General features: G+C 42.3%; 1 protein-coding gene across 17 annotated transcripts in view; it reads right to left on the bottom strand.

The window, feature by feature from the left end:
- The window catches only part of LOC124255237 (GATOR complex protein WDR59-like), an 81295-nt gene that overhangs the window by 52031 nt on the left and 6106 nt on the right, over nt 1-23158 (bottom strand). For all 17 annotated transcript variants that reach the window (XR_006892648.1, XR_006892646.1, XR_006892647.1 and 14 more), the window contains exons 3-11: nt 8709-8853; nt 8502-8587; nt 7846-7926; nt 6828-6865; nt 6597-6685; nt 2845-2961; nt 2345-2422; nt 1090-1249; nt 696-775 (exon numbers count right to left, since the gene is read on the bottom strand). Coding sequence is in view for 14 of the 17 variants with exons in the window: in XM_046689086.1 (XP_046545042.1) it covers nt 696-775; nt 1090-1249; nt 2345-2422; nt 2845-2961; nt 6597-6685; nt 6828-6865; nt 7846-7926; nt 8502-8587; nt 8709-8853 (874 nt within the window). In the remaining 3 variants the exon portion in view is untranslated. The remainder of the gene's footprint in view (nt 1-695; nt 776-1089; nt 1250-2344; nt 2423-2844; nt 2962-6596; nt 6686-6827; nt 6866-7845; nt 7927-8501; nt 8588-8708; nt 8854-23158) is intronic.

Here is a 23158-nt window from a genome sequence, read left to right on the forward strand (position 1 = left end):
GTTCTGGTAGCATCTCACCAGTGCAGAAATGGTGTTCCGGTGGCAGTGGAAATGTGCAGCCACTTGTCGTTGAGACATTCCCCCACGGGCAATCCCAATGGCCTCATGACGTTGTGCAGACGTGAGCCTTGGCATGCTATGCGTTTCAATACCTGTTAAATTTTTTGAATGATCGCAAGGGCAGGGGTTGAGCTTTCCAAAGTGACAGTATTGTGTGGCATTCATTTGCTCTGTTTCTCTTTCCCGGAATGCACGTGCAACAACGTATTGCATGTCTCAAGGACGAACCCACTGACGTCACGGAGCGTGGCACGTGCATGCATGTTGGATACATGTCACTCATCTCTGAGTTTAAATCCTTATGTGTCTACACAGGTTTGATAAAAGATATTAAATTTTTGTATGCACAGTTTCTTTATGTGCCTAGCATAGGAGGCAAACCTGATGTAGTTATGGCCATATATGCTGAAACATTTGATGAAACCCATATCAGGGGTATAGATGATGGGATTTGAAAAACAAGAGTCTGTCGGGCAGGTAAGGGACATAACTGTTTCAAGTACATTGCGGCACTTCTGTCCTCAAGCTCAGCACTGCATCCAGATTTAAGTAAATGTAAAGTATTGTAAGGTATGTCAAAACAGGTATCGGTTCTTCATGTTTCAGCAATTTCAGAGTACAAAAGCTGTACTGACCTCTTGTAGAGCCGAGTCGATCCGCCAGATCCGAAGACTCTGGTCACGTGACCAAGTGACAAGTTGCTGATCACGCACACCTTTGAACAAACAGACCACATCCTCATTATTTCAAAATGTTTTCTATAAGGTGCAAGGTCAGTCACATAAATCTTGTCTTTTATCTCACTTTAATAGTGAGCTAACTTGTGAAAGCAGTTACTATATGAATGTCAGGCCACTTTAAATACTGAGCCAGTCCTGAATCAGTTGGTAGGTCCTATATAGGTGTCTACTTGTAAAATCCTGCCCATACCAATGATAACACCAGTATGTCAAATCATCAGTACCCAAGTGATCAACTGAAACAGTTCTATAGACACACTATAGTCTGTGAACAGTCTGCGTCCCTCACCTTCGGTCTGTTTCCTCCAGTGGAACTCGAGCACCACGTCCTTGTGTCCAACAAAGGTGTGTATGGGCTGCGTGAGGTTGCTTGTGTTCCACAGGTACAGCTTGTTCTCCCCTCTCCGCAACTGGGGCACTACCACTGTCATCAGGCCATTACCGAACGGCTGTCAAACACAAAATTCATGGTCATGACGTGTGCACTCAAAACAATGTACCATACAACGAAAGATGACAAATACTCTGGGCCGCACAACTTAGAAAGACCAAATCCATTTGATTGTTACAGCAAGTCACAGAAGAGAGATCGGTCAAACATGATGAGAGTGTCTAAAATGTCTGTCCATATACAAAATTAGTTACCGAGCTATCAACACATTGCAATGGACTTGGGATTAGAGACTAAGCAAAGTTTCGTGAAAGAATACCAAGTTGTACTGCAGATATAATCTGGACAAAAAATAGTTACAGATGTGACACATGAGACTCATACAGATGAGAATGAGTGTAGACATGTATGAGTGAGTGAATGAGAACCTGAATGAGTAAAGAAATGTGAATGAATGACAGTGTCAATGAGTAAAGAAATGGTGGTCTGTTTGTAAACTACCTTTATAACAAACATGCTTATAATGAAATGATGGATATAACGAACTGTTTTTTTGGTTTTGGCCGCCTGTAGTATCTTACAGTTGAAATCCTATGTTAAGCTATTAAAAACTGTGGTTGAAATGAACTTAAACTTATCATCCCTTTGGGCTCATTATAATCCCAGTTTATTGTATGTGGCTGCGACTGAAGTCGGCAATATTGAAGCGATACTAGTGGACAGTAAGTAGTATCTGTGTAGACAAACCAGTGGTTGACAGCATGAAGAACCATCCGCTTGGTCAGTGTAATAACCCTCAGAGACTGTCCGGGCACAGATCATCACTCTCAGTGACACTTTTGAAAGGACACATTACAGTATTTGGCCTCCTTTAAATATTCTTCTGGGTCAGCATAGTAAGTGGTCCATGAAAACACCCTAACCAAGTTGCATAGATCGCTCTGTATGTATCACTGCACACGGTGTCTCCAGTTAAGTGACTACACAACTGCACATGGCAAACAGCTCCATCGAGATAACTTACTTGCCTCATTTATTAACATTTCTGAGAAAAAAGGGAAAGAAAGGAGAAGAAAAGGTATTAATCTGATTAAACTGTGTGAAGAGATGCTGTCTAAGAGTGGCTTAAACATATTTGTCAACGTTGTCTTACCGTGAGGCGTGCCCTCCATACTGGCGACCCTGTGTTGAGAGTAAATTCACTCCGGCGATGGTTGGTGCAGTCCCAGAACTACAAACAGAAACAGATATAGTAGTTATAATTTCAATCATATAGTTATATAACAAATGTGTCTCTTTGAATTTCAGCTGACCATGTGCTCATCAAAACTTAATCTTGAAATCTCCAATAAGAAGTACATATCAAATTACTTAGGACTGGTTTGTTTGTTTGTTGTTTATCGCCGCACTCAGAAATATTCAAGCTATATGGTAGCGGTCTGTAAATAATCAAATCTGGATCAGACTATCCAGTGATCAACATCATGAGCATCAATCTGTGCAACTGGGATACGATGACATGTGTCAACCAAGTCAGCGAGCCTGACCACCAGTTCCCTTTTACGACAAGCATTGGTTGCTGAAGACCAATTCTAACCAAGATCTTCTCAGGTTCAAACTACTTAGGACACAATAATAAGTGTCAATACTCACTCTGACAAAACAGTCCTGACTGGCAGTGACCAGTTTGTACTGGTTGTTTGGATTCCAGTCCAAGCCGTGAATTTTCGACAGATGAGCAGCAATATACTGGATTGGTGTGTTGCCTTTCTGGAAAACAAACGGAAAGTTTGAGATGTTACCGCTCATGCCGACTTCTGGCTCTCAAATGGTGGAGACTGTGTCACTGTGTCAGCTGTAGGTGCAGTCATGATTCATGTGAGGCTCACTTTAGCTTATATGCAGAAGAGGGGATACTATGAACAAGGAATTCACTTACAAGTATTTACACCAAAACAGTTATTTCGAACAACATGCTGTCAAAAAATCATCAGTGGCTATTACCAGTAGAAAAAAAAGAAGAGCAATCTTCTACCCAGTGCCTACAGTTACCTCCCTTTAAATCCTCTAATCTCCACATGTACTCACCCCTGGGGTCCCATATCCTGATGTCCCCACACCTGTACTCACCCTGGGGTCCCATATCCTGATGTCCCCACACCTGTACTCACCCTGGGGTCCCATATCCTGATGTCACCACACCTGTACTCACCCTGGGGTCCCATATCCTGATGTTCCCACACCTGTACTCACCCCTGGGGTCCCATATCCTGATGTCCCCACACCTGTACTCACCCTGGGGTCCCATATCCTGATGTCCCCACACCAGTACTCACCCTGGGGTCCCATATCCTGATGTCCCCACACCTGTACTCACCCCTGGGGTCCCATATCCTGATGTCCCCACACCTGTACTCTCACCCTGGGGTCCCATATCCTGATGTCCCCACACCTGTACTCACCCCCTGGGGTCCCATATCCTGATGTCACCACACCTGTACTTCTCACCCCTGGGGTCCCATATCCTGATGTCACCACACCTGTACTCACCCTTGGGTCCCATATCCTGATGTCCCAACACCTGTACTGCCCACCTGTACTCACCCTGGGGTCCAATATCCTGATGTCCCTCACAGTACTCACCCTGGGGTCCCCATATCCTCATGTCCCCACACCTGTACTCACCCTGGGGGTCTCATATTCTGATGTCACCACACCTGTACTCACCCTGGGGTCCCATATCCTCATGTCCCCACAACTGTTCTCGCCCTAGGGTCCCATATCCCGAGGTCCCCACACCTGTACTCACCCTGGGGTCCCATATCCTGATGTCCCCACACCTGTACTCACCCTGGGATCCCACATCCTGATGTCCCCACACCTGTACTGCCCACCTGTACTCACCCTGGGGTCCCATATCCTGATGTCCCCACACCTGTACTCACCCTGGGTCCCCCCGTCTGATGTCCCCACACCTGTACTCACCCTGGGGTCCCATATCCTGATGTCCCCACACCTGTACTCACCCTGGGTCCCAAATCCTGATGTCACCACAACAGTACTCACCCTGGGGGTCCCATATCCTGATGTCCCCACACCTGTACTCACCCTGGGGTCCCATATCCTGATGTCCCCACACCTGTACTCACCCCTGGGGTCCCATATCCTGATGTCCCCACACCTGTACTCACCCCTGGGGTCCCATATCCTGATGTCACCACACCTGTACTCACCCCTGGGGTCCCATATCCTGATGTCACCACACCTGTACTCACCCTGGGGTCCCATATCCTGATGTCCCCACACCTGTACTGCCCACCTGTACTCACCCCTGGGGTCCAATATCCTGATGTCCCCTCACCAGTACTCACCCTGGGGTCCCATATCCTCATGTCCCCACACCTGTACTCACCCTGGGGTCTCATATTCTGATGTCACCACACCTGTACTCACCCTGGGGTCCCATATCCTCATGTCCCCACAACTGTTCTCGCCCTAGGGTCCCATATCCTGAGGTCCCCACACCTGTACTCACCCTGGGGTCCCATATCCTGATGTCCCCACACCTGTACTCACCCTGGGATCCCACATCCTGATGTCCCCACACCTGTACTGCCCACCTGTACTCACCCTGGGGTCCCATATCCTGATGTCCCCACACCTGTACTCACCCTGGGTCCCAAATCCTGATGTCCCCACACCAGTACTCACCCTGGGGTCCCATATCCTGATGTCCCCACACCTGTACTCACCCTGGGTCCCAAATCCTGATGTCACCACAACAGTACTCACCCTGGGATCCCAAATCCTGATGTCCCCACACCTGTACTCACCCTGGGGTCCCATATCCTGATGTCCCCACACCTGTACTCACCTTGGGTCCCATATCCTGATGTCCCCACACCAGTGTACTCACCCTGGGATCCCATATCCTGATGTCACCACACCAGTACTCACCCTGGGATCCCATATCCTGATGTCCCCACACCTGTACTCACCTTGGGTCACATATCCTGATGTCCCCACACCTGTACTCACCCTGGGATCCCATATCCTGATGTCACCACACCTGTACTCACCCTGGGATCCCATATCCTGATGTCCCCACACCTGTACTCACCCTGGGGTCCCATATCCTGATGTCCCCACACCTGTACTCACCCTGGGGTCCCATATCCTGATGTCCCCACACCTGTACTCACCCAGGGGTCCCATATCCTGATGTCCCCATACCTGTACTCACCCTGGGATCCCACATCCTGATGTCCCCACACCTGTACTGCCCACCTGTACTCGCCCTGGGGTCCAATATCCTCATGTCCCCACACCTGTACTGCCCACCTGTACTCACCCTGGGGTCCCATATCCTGATGTCCCCACACCTGTACTCACCCTGGGGTCCCATATCCTGATGTCACCCACACCTGTACTCACCCTGGGGTCCCATATCCTGATGTCCCCACACCTGTACTCACCCTGGGGTCCCATATCCTGATTTCCCACACCTGTACTCACCCTGGGGTCCCATATCCTGATGTCCCCACACCTGTACTCACCCTGGGGTCCCATATCCTGATGTCCCCACACCTGTACTCACCCTGGGGTCCCATATCCTGATGTCCCCACACCTGTACTCACCCTGGGGTCCCACATCCTGATGTCCCCACACCTGTACTCGCCCACCTGTCCTATATCCTGATGTCCCATATCCTCATGGGTCCCACCATGTCCCCCACCTGTACTCACCCTGGGGTCCCATATCCTGATGTCCCCACACCATGTACTCACCCTGGGGTCCCATATCCTGATGTCCCCACACCTGTACTCACCCTGGGGTCCCATATCCTGATGTCCCCACACCTGTACTCACCCTGGGGTCCCATATCCTGATGTCCCCACACCTGTACTCACCCTGGGGGTCCCATATCCTGATGTCCCCACACCTGTACTCACCCTGGGGTCCCATATCCTGATGTCCCCACACCTGTACTCACCCTGGGGTCCCATATCCTGATGTCCCCACACCTGTACTCACCCCTGGGGTCCCATATCCTGATGTCCCCACACCTGTACTCACCCTGGGGTCCCATATCCTGATGTCCCCACACCTGTACTCACCCTGGGGTCCCATATCCTGATGTCCCCACACCTGTACTCACCCTGGGGTCCCATATCCTGATGTCCCCACACCTGTACTCACCCTGGGGTCCCATATCCTGATGTCCCTACACCTGTACTCACCCTTGGGTCCCATATCCTGATGTCCCCACACCTGTACTCACCCTGGGGTCCCATATCCTGATGTCCCCACACCTGTACTCACCCTGGGGTCCCATATCCTGATGTCCCCACACCTGTAGTCACCCTGGGGTCCCATATCCTGATGTCCCTACACCAGTACTCACCCTGGGGTCCCATATCCTGATGTCCCCTTCGTGTGTTGTAGCAAACATGTTGTTCACCACCTTGTTCCACTTCACTTGAGATGCACCAGCTAAGGACAGAGGAAAACCATATTCAAACACTCACATTCACAAAGTAATGGAGATATATTCCTCTATTTTAAAACTGGGGTCTTCATAACTAGATATTAAAATATTTAATGTTTATCTGTGAAACATCTGTATAAACCTTACCAACACTTTGAAAAGTGGCAGCTGGCTTCTTTGGATCCCTGCAATACATACAAAAAACATATAAATTTTAGAGATTATAACTTTGAAAACAAGCATTGTCACTAAGGTGACATAATCCCCCGGCGCAAATTATCAAATCAAACTTAAAAATTAATGAAAGTGAAGGTCGTAATTGAAGATTAAAAACATGACCAGTCAACCTCTCTTGATATCTTGCTCTGTAGTTGTTCAAATGCACAAATATTTTCAAGACTCACTTTGACCTTGAAATGAATGCCTTAGTGTATGAAATATGCAAAAGTAGTAATAAAGGAATTGCTTATTGAAAAACATTCAAGGGAAGTCTTGAAAGTCTATGAAGAAAACCCAGTGATCTGTTCTTGAGATATCTTAACACGCAGTTTAAGATGATGACATCTTCAAAGTGTCGCCATGACCTTGAAAATTATGTGAAGGTCACCAAAATCGACTGAAACTTGCACCTTCCCTATCTGAAGCTTAGTGTCAAATATGAAGAAAGTCCAGTGAATGGTTCTTGAGATATCTCGCTGACAATCTTTACATGCAGGTTAACATGCTGAAGTCTTCAAAGTGTTGCCGTCACCAAAATCGACTTCCCTCGATGAAGCTTAATGTCAAATATGAAAGAGATATCTCGCTGACAAGGGTAAAACGTAAAAGTCCCCTTGTGACCTTGAAATGAAGGTCAAGGTCACCAAACCTGACTGGGACCTTTCTTTTACTGTGATGAGCCTAGGTACCAAATATGAAAAGAATCCAGTGAACGGTTCTTAAGATATTCCAATTCTGGCAGGGGATAATAAATTAGACATGTTATGTTTAAAACCAAAAAACATCTGAAGAAATACACAGCATCCAAAAATGGGAGGGAGACAACAAATATTTAATGCAACAACCTGCAATATTCCAGCTGTATCAGTTGTCTGTTTGTAATCAAGTCTGCGCCAGGTATTACCAGATACATGAGGGGTAGGTATGATTACTTCAGTATGTTTACCTGATGTCCCACAGATAGGTATATGTGTCCACTGAGCACGATGTCAGCTGATTGACGTCAAATGGCGACCAGTCCACATCACTGCAAGGAAAACACATCCAGTAACTCCACATGGTCACCAATACTAGAGATAACAATAGATGACTGCCTCTTGGCAAAGACAATCCTTCCACCTCAGAGTGGTTTTACTAACTATATGAAATATGCCATGACATCATTTAAGAGCTTTCAAAATGGTCACAAATTTCAAAATGATTATGGATGAAACATGAAGATATATCACTATGGTTATCCTAACAAATAGCACCAATTCCCTCTCCTGCATTGTTGTCTGTATAAACAACCCCAATAATTGTCTATTAGGCAAAACTCATATAAGCTTGGTTCACAGAGCCATGAAAGGTTCAAGTTTGTAAAGACAAGATTGCATATTCATGAAAACTGAACTCCTTTTCAAAGCATCACTTTCAGTGAAATGAAGTAGTCACATAGTTGACATTTGGAGTCAAGAGATTTTGCAAGAGTCATATAGTTTCATGATTTGTAGACAAATGGGAAAACATGTGAAATGTGAAACTAATTTACAGAATTTTCAAATAGGTCCACCAGTAGCCATACTTTCAACTGGTTGTAAACACACAGCTTGGATGCCATACCTGACTGTCCTGGTGTGGGCCTTTAGGGAGCATCTGTGGTCTGTGTTGCCACCCGATAGCTGCAGTACCTCCAGCCGCTGGTTGCTCTGAAACACACGGTCACCTTGACTACACCATGATATAGTTCTAGTATGGCTCACGTGAACCTCAGGTGAAACTTCAGTAAAACTGCCCCCGAAATGACACATGAAGGAAACCATCACTTACAGCAGTTACAAACATGTTGGCCTTGCAGGCGTGGGGGTTGAACTGGATGCAGTTGATGTCCCACTTGGCCTGTGCCGCTTGCCTTGCTATCCGCACCACTTCCTGTTTAGGGGTGTACAGGTTCACCAGGGCCAAGGCTCGTCTCCTGGAGGCACAAACACAGCACTATATTACTTCACAGACACACAATACATAAATAATGTCTCCACATTTGCAAGAAGTGTTCTTGCAAGGCTGTCACTGCTCTGACCGACATGACTGAGTCAGCAATACTAGTGACCAGCACTCATGCAATCCTGAGTGTGTTCCTCAAGCAAAGCATGACATCACACTACATATTGGGTAGACAAATTGGGTAACATGGCAACTACAACAATTACAGCTTTCAACAAAAGTTGTACACAAGTTCCTGTACTACTGCAGGCAGTAAGCATGGTGAGAGCAATCTGACATAAACAACACATGCTGATGAACACAGAGACAAGATCCTGCATGGTTGACAACGAGGAACAGACTGAAACATACACGTTACTCTTTGAGTAACATCATAGGAAGGGGCATTCACATTCTGAAATCATGCAGGCTATAGCAGGAAACACATGCACAAGTGTATATATTGAATCTGTCTACTGTATGACAAATCTCCCTGAAGAGAAAGAATGTCACAAACAAGCCTTAGAGCCAAAATATGATCAGTCACTGTCTATCGATATTCTTATTTCACTCTAGCAGACAACCTGGATCCTCTGTGAGTAGTGCATTTACACTGCATTACACAGCAAGGGCAGACAACTCCAATCACACCTGAGAACCTGGCCTTTGTTATGCTACCTTTATCAAATCAAAGATGATTTTGAAAATAAAATGCACCGAAATAAGAACAAAAGAAACGTTTAAAACTAAATGATAAGTATTCATTCTGGAATATTGTGCAGTCAGGGGTGGAAATAACTTTAAAATTGCTAGACTACTCCGGCACAGTGGCACGTGTAAAATCACTTGCCCTGATAATTTTTCCACTATACCGGCCGTTTTTTCTTGTTGATTTTTTTAAATAAAGAACATAATTAACATTGGAAAGTCAACTGGACACCAGTACAGCATGATATACAAATTTGCTTGCCCGACAGAAAAAAACACTGGACTGGGGCGTCGGGCAATGGGTTATTTCCACCCCTGGCAGTGTGCATCACAAACAAGTGACTCAATTAAATTAGATGTTTGAAGGTCCCCTCCTTGTGTACCCACTAATAGAGCTCACTTTCCATTTACAACTTACAGCCTCACTTTACTGAGGAGTGTTCTTACCAAGCTAAGGCAAAGTTTGTTTCTGGATGTTTCTGGAAGTCTCACACTATTAGAATGCCAAAACGTAACACACTGGAAAACATCTACTCCCATGCCTACTGCGCTAGGACTTCATTCCTGTGATTCTCATGATTCTATTGTTAGCATAACAAGAAAGTTACATGTGCTTCAGACAAAAAAAAGTTTTTCATCTCTACTCATAATAAGATTTTTCCAATTTATCATTCCTCACATTCCTACCATAAATGACTTACAGTAAAAGCATCTCTTGATGTTCCACAAACCTCTTTTTGGTGAGTGAGTGAGTTAAGTTTTGCACCGCTTTTAGCAATATTCCAGCAATATCACGGCAGGGGACAGTAGAAATGGGCTTCACACATTGTACCCATGCAGGGATTGAACCCGGGTCTTCAATGCTTAACCACTAGGCTACCCCACTGCCCCAAGACCTCTTTTTAAGTTCATGACCTTGAGAAAGACCTTGACCAATAGGTGATGACAATTTTGATAAAATTATTCAGGACTTTGAAGGTGCAAATAAACATGGCAAACGAACCTCCCAAATAATAGAACGGTCACAACATGCTGCAAGGGTTCTTCTCAGACTACAGAAATGTACCGTTGTGGACCAGCAGTCCCTTGACATACATGAGACCTCAAATCAACAGTGCCCCAAACCTGTTTGTCTGGAGATCTGAGATACTCCAACCATGGCAAAATCTTAGCATTAATCAGTGTAGGAAAGATAGCCCGTCCCAACGTCCAAGACGGGTGAATTTTGTGGAGGACGGGTTAAAAAGATATCTAGTCCGTCCTCATGTCGGGTCAATTTTAGCAAACCAATGACATAAATATAATGATTATAACCTTTTTAAATATTTACTACCGAAGGTGTTTTATTTATATTTGGAGGACAGGCTAGATTTTGGCAGGACTGGTAAAAAAATTTGACCTGTCAGTCCTGTGGACAGGCTAGATTTTCTACATCTTTCCTACACTGCATTAATGTACAATTATGGAGAACCCAATGCACTAAAAATATTCCATTTTACAGCTGTCACTTTGAAACAACAATCTCTTCCCAGAACAAGCAATACTTTACATCACCTTCTTAGCTTGCTGCCACATAAATGCAACCAGGCATAGACACATTTCAGAATCAAGACACGTCATACAGCAAAGTTCCTGGGGTACATTTCTGTAGTATCCCATGCAACAACCCCTTTAGCATCATTCAACACATCACTAGGATAACCTAGTTCAAAGATTAGTAGCCTGATTACAAGCAACGTATCAACACTGTTAATGCGGCCCTCAACATGCAGTGGGCAGTACCAGTCAAACATAACACAACTGCCAGCAATTGTTTCAACTGTGCTGTATTTACCTGTACAGTTCTGGTAACAATATGAAATTCACAATTCCCAGGGTAGGCAACTGCAGCTACATTGTGACACAAGCTAAGGTTGAGGCCAGCAGGAAGCTGTGTCTGTTAGCTAGAGGATGTACAAGCCAGGCAACCACAAGCATGGAAATCCAGAACAGATGTTACCAATATCATTGCAAAGTTTGATATACAGATCCTCCCCAGCACTTACAAACACCACCTATGTGGGATACAGTAACAACATATACATGACAGTGCATTCTGTCAAGTCATGAATATGCTGCTGGTACAAGATTTAGATTGCAAAATTGCATAAATTCATCATAAACATTACATGTATAATGGGTTTTATATGATCATGAGGAGAGGTGACTTGGTCCAGCAACATAACACTATACTGAGTATACTGATCAGGTTTGGTGAAGTGCTTGATTGTGTGTCACCATGCCAGGAGGGCAAGGATCACTCCTCATAATATCAATCACTGGATCATCTGGTCCAGTAAGGGTGAGTGAGTGAGTTTAGTTTTACGCCGCACTCAGCAATAATCCAACTATGTGATGGCGGTCTGAAAATAATCGAGTCTGGACCAGACAATCCAGTGATCAACAGCATGTGCATCGATCTACGCAAGTGGTCCTGTAAGGATTCAGAGGCACTCTTTGAACCGCTGCATTGAAATTACATCAGGAAAATCAAGAATGGGCTTTATAGATTGCACTTCAGTCAGGAAGCAAACTGAGATGATCAGTGTGACAAGGAAACCCTGAACATAGCACCTCCTTGTGATCTCATGCCACACAATACCTAGATACAACCATCAGCCTATCCCTGTGTGGGTGTGTCACTTTGCATAATGGACTGCTGACCTGGTAGCCTGTCTCACAGTCCCAGAACTACATTATTTTCCCTACTGCCTGGCCCTCCCTGCAGCACTATATGAAGTAAGTCTAGATTCCCCCAGGTTTCCAAACTCATTGGGGCTCCTTTTCAATTTAAATGGGTTTATTTGTTACTATCAAAGTTACATATATTTTCAGGGACTAAGTGTTAGTCCTCTGACCTGGCTATTCAGTAAATAGCTTTTCATAACAAATGCCAATGATGAATTCATAGAATGGTTACAAATATGATGAAATATGATCCTTGCACTCCTGAACCAAGTGTTTGACAGTGGTTACAGATTGCAAGTTTCATCACTTGGTGTGCCAAAGAAGGAACATTCATGTTACAAATTTATCAGTTCCTTATAACATAACAATCACTATTGTTGCTAATCAGCATTGTTTTATTGCTTGATAGTTGAGAACTATATGAACTCACAGCAATACAGATGATACAACTACAATCTGGTTTCTACTGGAATACACCAGTACTGACCATGTTGTCTATGTCCATCCTGGAGGCTGGGTGGGGAACATCATGCACATGAACCTCAGCTTATGGACAATACATCACAATACCAAATAATAAATGACTCTTTCACTTGCTTAGTGAAATCAGGTAAACAGGCATTCCATATCAAAATTGGTAGTCGCTAAAAATCTAACGTTCCTGCAAGCTTGTTCAAAAGCATTAACATCAAATATTATTCTCAATAAACCCCTGAATGGTATTACTGTCATTATGAATCATCAACAATCAAACAAATCCGTTAGATAATAGGGTGCCATCACATTCAATGATGTGCCAGAACAGGCCTCATTTCTGTCCTGTAGTCAGTCAAGCGGTGAACATCTCTTTGTTAACAATCAACAAACATTGTTATGATGATGCAACAAGATATAAAAGACCTTTACTAAAACAAATCAACAAACACTTGTGTTCTTTAAACCAGGAAAAGTTCCTTGCATGAAAATTAACAGTACCGTACTAGTACAGAACGTAACAAAAACCTTTGCCATATAACATAGTAAACTGGATGATATCTCAAGGATGACCCAGGTATTATGTATTGTTCATTGCAACACCTGGTTGTACAGACGAAGAGCATTGTTCTTTGTTTGCTGGAGGATACGTCTTGTTGATGTGCACCGGATGTCAGCCATGACTTGGGCCACCCTTCCAAGAAGACGCGGACTGTTTAATCTCAGGCCATCAGGTGGGTGGTCAGGGGCGCTGGTGCCCAAAACAATGCGACTTCTATTTAGGAACTTAATAGCCTGATTCTGATTTTCATCGAAATTCTCTATAGCTGAAGAGAACCCGAAGTAGACATTGCTGAAATGACTCAACCAGCCATCTGCAATCATCTGTGTTCCACAGAAATTTTGAAGACACAAAGGTTGTTGTGGGTGGAGGTAGGTGCGGGCCAAATCAAAGCAGATGGAAGACACTTCATGGTAGTACAGGTCTGTACTTGATCCCCACAGATTGATGATGACAGGCTTACTGGGTACAGCAACTTGCAACAGTTCCTTCAGAACTTGGATCTGTGAATTCCACTGGTCCTGTGCCATCCTAAAATCCAAGCCTATCTCACCAAAAGCATATATTTCATCATCCCATAAGAGTTGTTTTAGTTGCTGCAACTTTTCCTGGCTGAGATGTTCCACCTTGGATGGGTAGACACCGACAGCAGTAAGACAGCAAGCATCTTGGGGCAACGGATCGGGCCATGACTGAGGATCACAGTAAGAGACTACAGCACCCAGAAGGAAAACCTCTGATCCAGGGGAAGCTTCTGGAGCAGCATCTAGGACTTCTTTCATTGTGTAGTTGGACCCACACTGCAGATGCTGGAGACGTTCAAAGTTGAAGTATGCATCAAAACCAAGTGGAACATCCTCATCTTCCTCATCATCATCTACGGGAGAGACGATCATAGGTTTGACTGGACTCGGCTCTGTATCATTCACGAGGTTCTTGAACATCTCATGTTCTTCAGTGGAAAGCAGTGACAGGAGTCTCCCCACAACCCTCCAGTGAGCACACAGGGCTGGCGAGTTCAGTGGTAGAAATGTGAAAACACCAGGAACCTTCCAGAACTGTTGTCTGCTGACTGCTATCAACTGTGACCGGGATGTATTGTCAATGTTGTACTCCCACTGAATCAGATCGGTTTCATTAATGAAGTTCATAAGATCCACGATGGTCTGCCCCCTGCCAAGTAACCATTCTGACAGAGAGTAGAGGGAGGCAACTATTTGATCCAGAGACTCTAAGCTGAGAGGGTACTGTCTGAAACAGCATGGAAGGTGGACGTCTATGGTATGTCTCTGCATGTATTTACTAGCCACTTCACATTTGCACACATCACATCGATTGTTGTCACTGAAAGTAAAATGTTTAGTGCAATGAATTTAGAAAGGATTAGTTCAACAGCTCTGTGGGCCACTGTGGCATGTTCTCAGTTGCACATTAATACTGTTATTCATTCTGCAGGCCAACCCTGGCATTTTCCTCCATCATAATGTAGCCAAGATCCATTGGAGATCCAGTACCCATTTAGGGTAATGGAACATATCATAGCTTCTGTCATACTTAGCATGACTTCTTAAGTTAGATGAGAAGTTCTGTGCTAAGTTGGTAATAGTGACAAAACTTTTGAAACATACCATGTTGGTGAATGGTTCCAGATTGTATCTCATCAAGTCATAGATTGGAGAATGGAGATAAGATACACCAGATAGTCAGGGAATGGTGGCAATCAGATGTATACTGGTTGACTGTCGTCAAGGTAGGCTATTTCCTTATCTATACAGACCATGTACATCATCAGTCTTTTACATAACCAGTCTGCTCCAATCAGGGCTCCAGATAATTTTTCAACATCAGGAGTACGTACTCCTTATTTTTTAAATATAGGAGTACTGGAAAAACTTTTAGAGTACTGAATTGAATTTAATGGAGTATGTGATTTTGTGTTTCGTTTCATATATGCACCACGACATTGCTACTATTGTGTAAACAGGTAAAAAACAATAAAACAATACTTTTTTCAGATAAATAAGTCTGTAAATGATTCTAAGACCATACACCACTGCTGTGGTGCATATCTGCTACTGTTTCTAAATTATTTCTATACAGATATTTTTTTATCATGCATATACCGATACGGACCTTATCTGGAGCCCTGCTCCAAAGTAACAGTGAATGTCCTTACATTAACCTAGCCCTGACTCATCAGTAAATATTTTTTTTTTACAGATGCTAATGATGGCGACAATGATGGAACAAATCATTCATGAATGTAAATATGTACAAAACACATCCCCATTGTTACTGGTGATAGACCTTAACACATTTTGGAACACTTGCCTCAATACAAGCTATAATGATCCCCATTGAAAAAGGGGGCATTGTAGTAGCCAAGTGGTTAAAGTGTTAGCTCTTCACACTGAAGACCCAGGTTTGATTCCCCACACGAGTACAATGTGTGAAGCCCATTTTCTGGTGTCCAGCACTGTAATTTTGCTTGAATATTGCTAAAGCAGCATAAAACACAACTTACTCACCCTATCCAAAGCCCCTGCCTGGCTAGTGTAACTTTACTTTGAGCAAACACGCTAACTAAACACTCAGCATATTTGTACTGAAAGCTTATCTATTTTTCTATAATTCAGAGTTCCAGTGTAAATGCAAACTTGTAGACCAAAAAGTACTCTTCATGGTATATAAATATGGGTTCTCCCAAAAAGCAAAATATATAGTCAATGTAATCTTATATTAGGAGACATTTTCTAAATTTCAGAATGTGGTAGTTTGTGTCTGTCATTCTCTCAGTCATTGAAAAACAACTCAATCTAACCTGCTTCACTACTACAATAGCAAGCCTCCATTGCACTTGCTTCCTCGATTATTTCTCTGGGTCTCTATTGTATCTGCCCAGCCCCTTTCTGGTCAGAAGTATGCCTTTTCGGATTGGTCAGCTAAAACATTCATAAGTCTGGGTTGTCTACATCTCAACTGTTGTTTCTGTGGGTCTCCCAGCCCCCTTCTGTACAGGAGCAGGTAGCCACTTGTGATTGGTCAGTTTACATTCCCATTTTACACTGAAGTCTGTCTTTGCACAACTTTGTCAGCATTGATGAATAGACCTAATTGCAATTCCTAACAGGTTAGTTTAGTGTGACTTGCATATTCATACCTTCATATTTAGTGTATATTTCTTAACTTCAAAACAATTAAATTGAAGTATAACTAGGTTTGCTTAAATACTTTGTATAGATAAGTAAGTTTATCTTACTTATTCTTAACTATCATTCTCATAAAAATGTTAGAGTGAGCGAGTTTGGTTTTACGCTTTTAGTAATATTCCAGCAATATCACGGTGGGGACACCAGAAATAGGCTTCACACATTGTAACCATGTGGGGAATCGAAGCCAGGAATGCTTTAACCTCTAGGCTATGCCACCTCCCCTGAAAACGATAGATGGCTCACTGTGTAAGTACAGATAATGTGAGCACATATTGTAGATATATCTACCTATTAACTAGTTACGTGAGTGAGTATGGTTTTACGCCGCTTTAGCAATATTCCAGCAATATCACGGTGGGGGACACCAGAAGTGGGCTTCACACATTGTGCCCATGTGGGGATTTGAATCAGGGTCTTCGGTGTGACGAGCGGACGCTTTAACCACTAGGCTACCCACCGCCCCTATTAACTATATAAAATTATGCACCCTACTTTCCATATATGAATGTATGCATAATGAGGTGTGTGGTTAAAATACATATTTCATACATGCCACAATATCAATATATAAATGTAATTTGTTACATTTTATTGATATTACATGTTTATGATCAGGTGTGGCACCTTGGCAAATCTTAACATGATGTACCGTGCCATACACATGATGCGGGTTCTATAGATGGTGTAGATATGTTACATATTTTAACAGTGTGTATCTATTTCCACAGAGACCTCATTCATCATTATAAACCTGCCATTAGACTGTTACTAAACAGCCATCTTTATCAAAATCATTCAGCTTATGAAAAGGTACTGCCAGATGACTTGCATATAACGCTTGATAACAATAACTAATCTATCATTGAAACTGACAGCTGAAACAGATTCAGTGCTTTCAGTGCTGTTTCCTCCCACATTAAGATGTCTGGGGTGTCTGCCTTGCATCATATTGGATACTGGGGTACGAGTAAGGATTTACAATCCAGGAAGAGTTGTGTACAAGTAGCCAGTTGCCCACAATTTTCCACTAACTGAATTTTCTAATGTCAATATTTTAACAGATAATCAAGATTATATGCAAGCATAACCTAAAAACACACTGAACATGATTTGTACAGCCAAATTTCTAAATCTAATTTGCTACCAAAATATTCATTTGTGTCACTCATGGGATTTCAAACTCTTGAAATATTACTTTAAAAAATCTATCCATTAGCTGCTTACAATCACTGAAAGGTGCTACAATGGTCACACATAAAGTAAACTATTCCTGACGGTTAATCACACTGATGACAAACATTAGTGACAAAATCATAATCTTCAATTTCTTACCGTCTTCTCATCATGTTCACAAGTTTTCACCACTACTTGTTGTTCAGTTAGCAAAGATGATTGTTGTTCAGGGAAGAAATGGTTTAAGGGATGTTACAACTAGCAACACTTATAATGCACTGACAATGCTATGGCCAATCAGTGTGAAGATAGCAATCAGCAATTAAACCATGGAAGAGGTTGCTATGACAGGAATAAGTGTGACCATAAACCTACAAATCCCACAGCAGTTACCTCCCTTTAATTTGGATTAGTACTGGTTAAAAATTCAAGAAATACAGTAGCATATGCAAGCTGAATATAGTAAACAATACAAGGTGAGCAGAAATCAAACTCAGTGGACTGTATATACATCAATCACAAATGCCACCACCGCACATCAAGATCACCATCATCACCATCAATATTATCATCATCAACTTTCATTGAGTATGACGGATGTTTCCCAAATTCAATGTATAAACATACAACACTGAACAGAAAGGACCAAATAATCAAAGAAGTAGGTTTGAAACATGTATGGAGCCTCCCTCACAGGTTAATGCACACTGTGACAACTCCTACCAATGATGGCCTGTGTAACATGCAAGTTGTATAACATGTCCACTCTGCCAAATACTTATAAAGCCACATTCTGCAAATCGTGAACTGTACATGAACATCAAAACAACTTTGTTGCAGTATAACACGTATTCCTGAGTATCTGACATGTTGAGTCAGACCACCAAGGCCTGTCTCATTACTGTACTGTACTGTGAGTGAGTGAGGTTAGCTTTACGCCAATTTTAGCAATATTCCAGCAATATCACAGCGAGGGACACCAGAAATGGGTTTCACACATTGTACCCATGTCGAGAATTGAACCCGGGTCTTTCGCTTTAACCACTAGGCTTCAGAGTTTTGGAGGATGCTCTTGATGTTCAGTATATCAGATGTACAGTCGCCATTGCTTGGCCCAGGAATGTGACACACATTTACAATAGTGTGGGGTGTGTCTGCTGACTGATGGTAATAACACTGCACTACTATACATCCCAACACCAGGTGTCTTGTATGTGATGGTAATAACACCCCGACACCAGGTGTCTTGTATGTGATGGTAATAACACTGCACTACCATACATCCCGACACCAGGTGTCTTGTATGTGATGGTAATAACACTGCACTACCATACATCCCGACACCAGGTGTCTTGTATGTGATGGTAATAACACTACACTACCATACATCCCGACACCAGGTGTCTTGTATGTGATGGTAATAACATTGCACTACCATACATCCCGACACCAGGTGTCTTGTATGTGATGGTAATAACACTGCACTACTATACATCCCGACACCAGGTGTCTTGTATGTGATGGTAATAACACTGCACTACAATACATCCCGACACCAGGTGTCTTGTATGTGATGGTAATAACACTGCACTACTATACATCCTAACACCAGGTGTCTTGTATGTGATGGTAATAACACCACTACTATACATCCTAACACCAGGTGTCTTGTATGGGGTTTAATGTTGATACCTGTAGGATGAGTAAGAAATGATTTAGTTACTTTTCAAACTTAAAACACATGCAGTACAGCAAAAACACCGATACGTTTTATGTTTCAGAATGTTATTGTGACTGTTACTTGCAAAATGATTGTGTTCCTCTTACTAGCCATAAAATATATATAAATTTACAAAAAAACAAAACAAATATACCCCATGCTGTTCCAATCAAATGACTTTATTAAAGATTTGTTTCATTTTCTAAAGACACAATAATAAAATGTGTGTTCTATCAGTACCCATGAAAACGAAACAGGAAAAATTAAGTCCTTTTGCTAGTAGACAAGTTTGTCTTGCAGGGTGTAGTAATGTATTTCAATTACTTTATTTTTTGGCTTTGAATCAGTGATTTAAAGACAAAAATGATTATGTGTGTGTGTTCATCAACAATCAACCAACCGTTGCTTTTCCAAACCACTGATCAACAATGAATTTTCAAACACTTCCCAATAATGATATTCCTGCTTCATTCTTCGGTGACATCAGTAAAGTAAACTTTGGTTTGGTCAAATAAAACAAAAGCTGCTGGAAATGCTGCTGACATGTTAGGGCCGGTAGCCCCCTATGCTTATAGCACAGATTGATGAGAGATGTTGGTAGTAAATATCATCCATGGCTTATCGTTAATGAGCACTGAGATTGTCCGTTACCAGAAAACATGATTTGTTTAAGACATTACACGAATATTAACAATCACATTTGTTTTGCCTCAAGTGAGCATCAGTTAAAGCCCTAAAAATAAAACATGTCAGTACCGAGTTGGTAGTTATGAGGTGCAGATGTCCCCTCATGGGAGAGCACTGGTTTACGAGTCCTCAACACTCTCAGGGTGTGTGACAACATTTAGCTTGTAAAAACCCACCACCCATGCTAATGGCACATGTTGAAAAGATCTGTATCAAGTGAAATGAATTTGTTTTGACATGTATGTTTATGCTGTGACCCACCGGTGGAGGCCCAGCATTGACACTGAGAGAGCAGAAACAATAGTGACATGATGTACCGTGCCATACAAATGATGCGGGTTCTATAGATGGTGTAGATATGTTACATATTTTAACAATGTGTATCTATTTCCACAGAGACCTCATTCATCATTATAAACCTGCCATTAGACTGTTACTAAACAGCCATCTTTATCAAAATCATTCAGCTTATGAAAAGGTACTGCCAGATGACTTGCATATAACGCTTGATAACAATAACTAATCTATCATTGAAACTGACAGCTGAAACAGATTCAGTGCTTTCAGTGCTGTTTCCTCCCACATTAAGATGTCTGGGGTGTCTGCCTTGCATCATATTGGATACTGGGGTACGAGTAAGGATTTACAATCCAGGAAGAGTTGTGTACAAGTAGCCAGTTGCCCACAATTTTCCACTAACTGAATTTTCTAATGTCAATATTTTAACAGATAATCAAGATTATATGCAAGCATAACCTAAAACACACTGAACATGATTTGTACAGCCAAATTTCTAAATCTAATTTGCTACCAAAATATTCATTTGTGTCACTCATGGGATTTCAAACTCTTGAAATATTACTTTAAAAATCTATCCATTAGCTGCTTACAATCACTGAAAGGTGCTACAATGGTCACACATTAAAGTAAACTATTCCTGACGGTTAATCACACTGATGACAAACATTAGTGACAAAATCATAATCTTCAATTTCTTACCGTCTTCTCATCATGTTCACAAGTTTTCACCACTACTTGTTGTTCAGTTAGCAAAGATGATTGTTGTTCAGGGAAGAAATGGTTTAAGGGATGTTACAACTAGCAACACTTATAATGCACTGACAATGCTATGGCCAATCAGTGTGAAGATAGCAATCAGCAATTAAACCATGGAAGAGGTTGCTATGACAGGAATAAGTGTGACCATAAACCTACAAATCCCACAGCAGTTACCTCCCTTTAATTTGGATTAGTACTGGTTAAAAATTCAAGAAATACAGTAGCATATGCAAGCTGAATATAGTAAACAATACAAGGTGAGCAGAAATCAAACTCAGTGGACTGTATATACATCAATCACAAATGCCACCACCGGCACATCAAGATCACCATCATCACCATCAATATTATCATCATCAACTTTCATTGAGTATGACGGATGTTTCCCAAATTCAATGTATAAACATACAACACTGAACAGAAAGGACCAAATAATCAAAGAAGTAGGTTTGAAACATGTATGGAGCCTCCCTCACAGGTTAATGCACACTGTGACAACTCCTACCAATGATGGCCTGTGTAACATGCAAGTTGTATAACATGTCCACTCTGCCAAATACTTATAAAGCCACATTCTGCAAATCGTGAACTGTACATGAACATCAAAACAACTTTGTTGCAGTATAACACGTATTCCTGAGTATCTGACATGTTGAGTCAGACCACCAAGGCCTGTCTCATTACTGTACTGTACTGTGAGTGAGTGAGGTTAGCTTTACGCCAATTTTAGCAATATTCCAGCAATATCACAGCGAGGGACACCAGAAATGGGTTTCACACATTGTACCCATGTCGAGAATTGAACCCGGGTCTTTCGCTTTAACCACTAGGCTTCAGAGTTTTGGAGGATGCTCTTGATGTTCAGTATATCAGATGTACAGTCGCCATTGCTTGGCCCAGGAATGTGACACACATTTACAATAGTGTGGGGTGGGTGTGATATTCATTCTGCTGACTGATGGTAATAACACTGCACTACTATACATCCCAACACCAGGTGTCTTGTATGTGATGGTAATAACACTGCACTACTATACATCCCAACACCAGGTGTCTTGTATGTGATGGTAATAACACTGCACTACTATACATCCCAACACCAGGTGTCTTGTATGTGATGGTAATAACACTGCACTACCATACATCCCGACACCAGGTGTCTTGTATGTGATGGTAATAACACTGCACTATCATACATCCCAACACCAGGTGTCTTGTATGTGATGGTAATAACACTGCACTACCATACATCCCGACACCAGGTGTCTTGTATGTGATGGTAATAACACTGCACTACTATACATCCCGACACCAGGTGTCTTGTATGTGATGGTAATAACACTGCACTACTATACATCCAACACCCTTGTATGTGATGGTAATAACACTGCACTACTATACATCCCAACACCAGGTGTCTTGTATGTGATGGTAATAACACTGCACTACCATACATCCTAACACCAGGTGTCTTGTATGTGATGGTAATAACACCACTACTATACATCCTAACACCAGGTGTCTTGTATGGGGTTTAATGTTGATACCTGTAGGATGAGTAAGAAATGATTTAGTTACTTTTCAAACTTAAAACACATGCAGTACAGCAAAAACACCGACACGCTTTTATGTTTCAGAATGTTATTGTGACTGTTACTTGCAAAATGATTGTGTTCCTCTTACTAGCCATAAAATATATATAAATTTACAAAAACAAAACAAATATACCCCATGCTGTTCCAATCAAATGACTTTATTAAAGATTTGTTTCATTTTCTAAAGACACAATAATAAAATGTGTGTTCTATCAGTACCCATGAAAACTAAAACAGGAAAAATTAAGTCCTTTTGCTAGTAGACAAGTTTGTCTTGCAGGGTGTAGTAATGTATTTCAATTACTTTATTTTTTGGCTTTGAATCAGTGATTTAAAGACAAAAATGATTATGTGTGTGTGTTCATCAACAATCAACCAAC

This window comes from Haliotis rubra, unplaced genomic scaffold (genome assembly GCF_003918875.1).
Source record: "Haliotis rubra isolate DU_JTF1 unplaced genomic scaffold, ASM391887v1 Scf599, whole genome shotgun sequence".
Lineage (NCBI taxonomy): Eukaryota > Metazoa > Mollusca > Gastropoda > Lepetellida > Haliotidae > Haliotis > Haliotis rubra.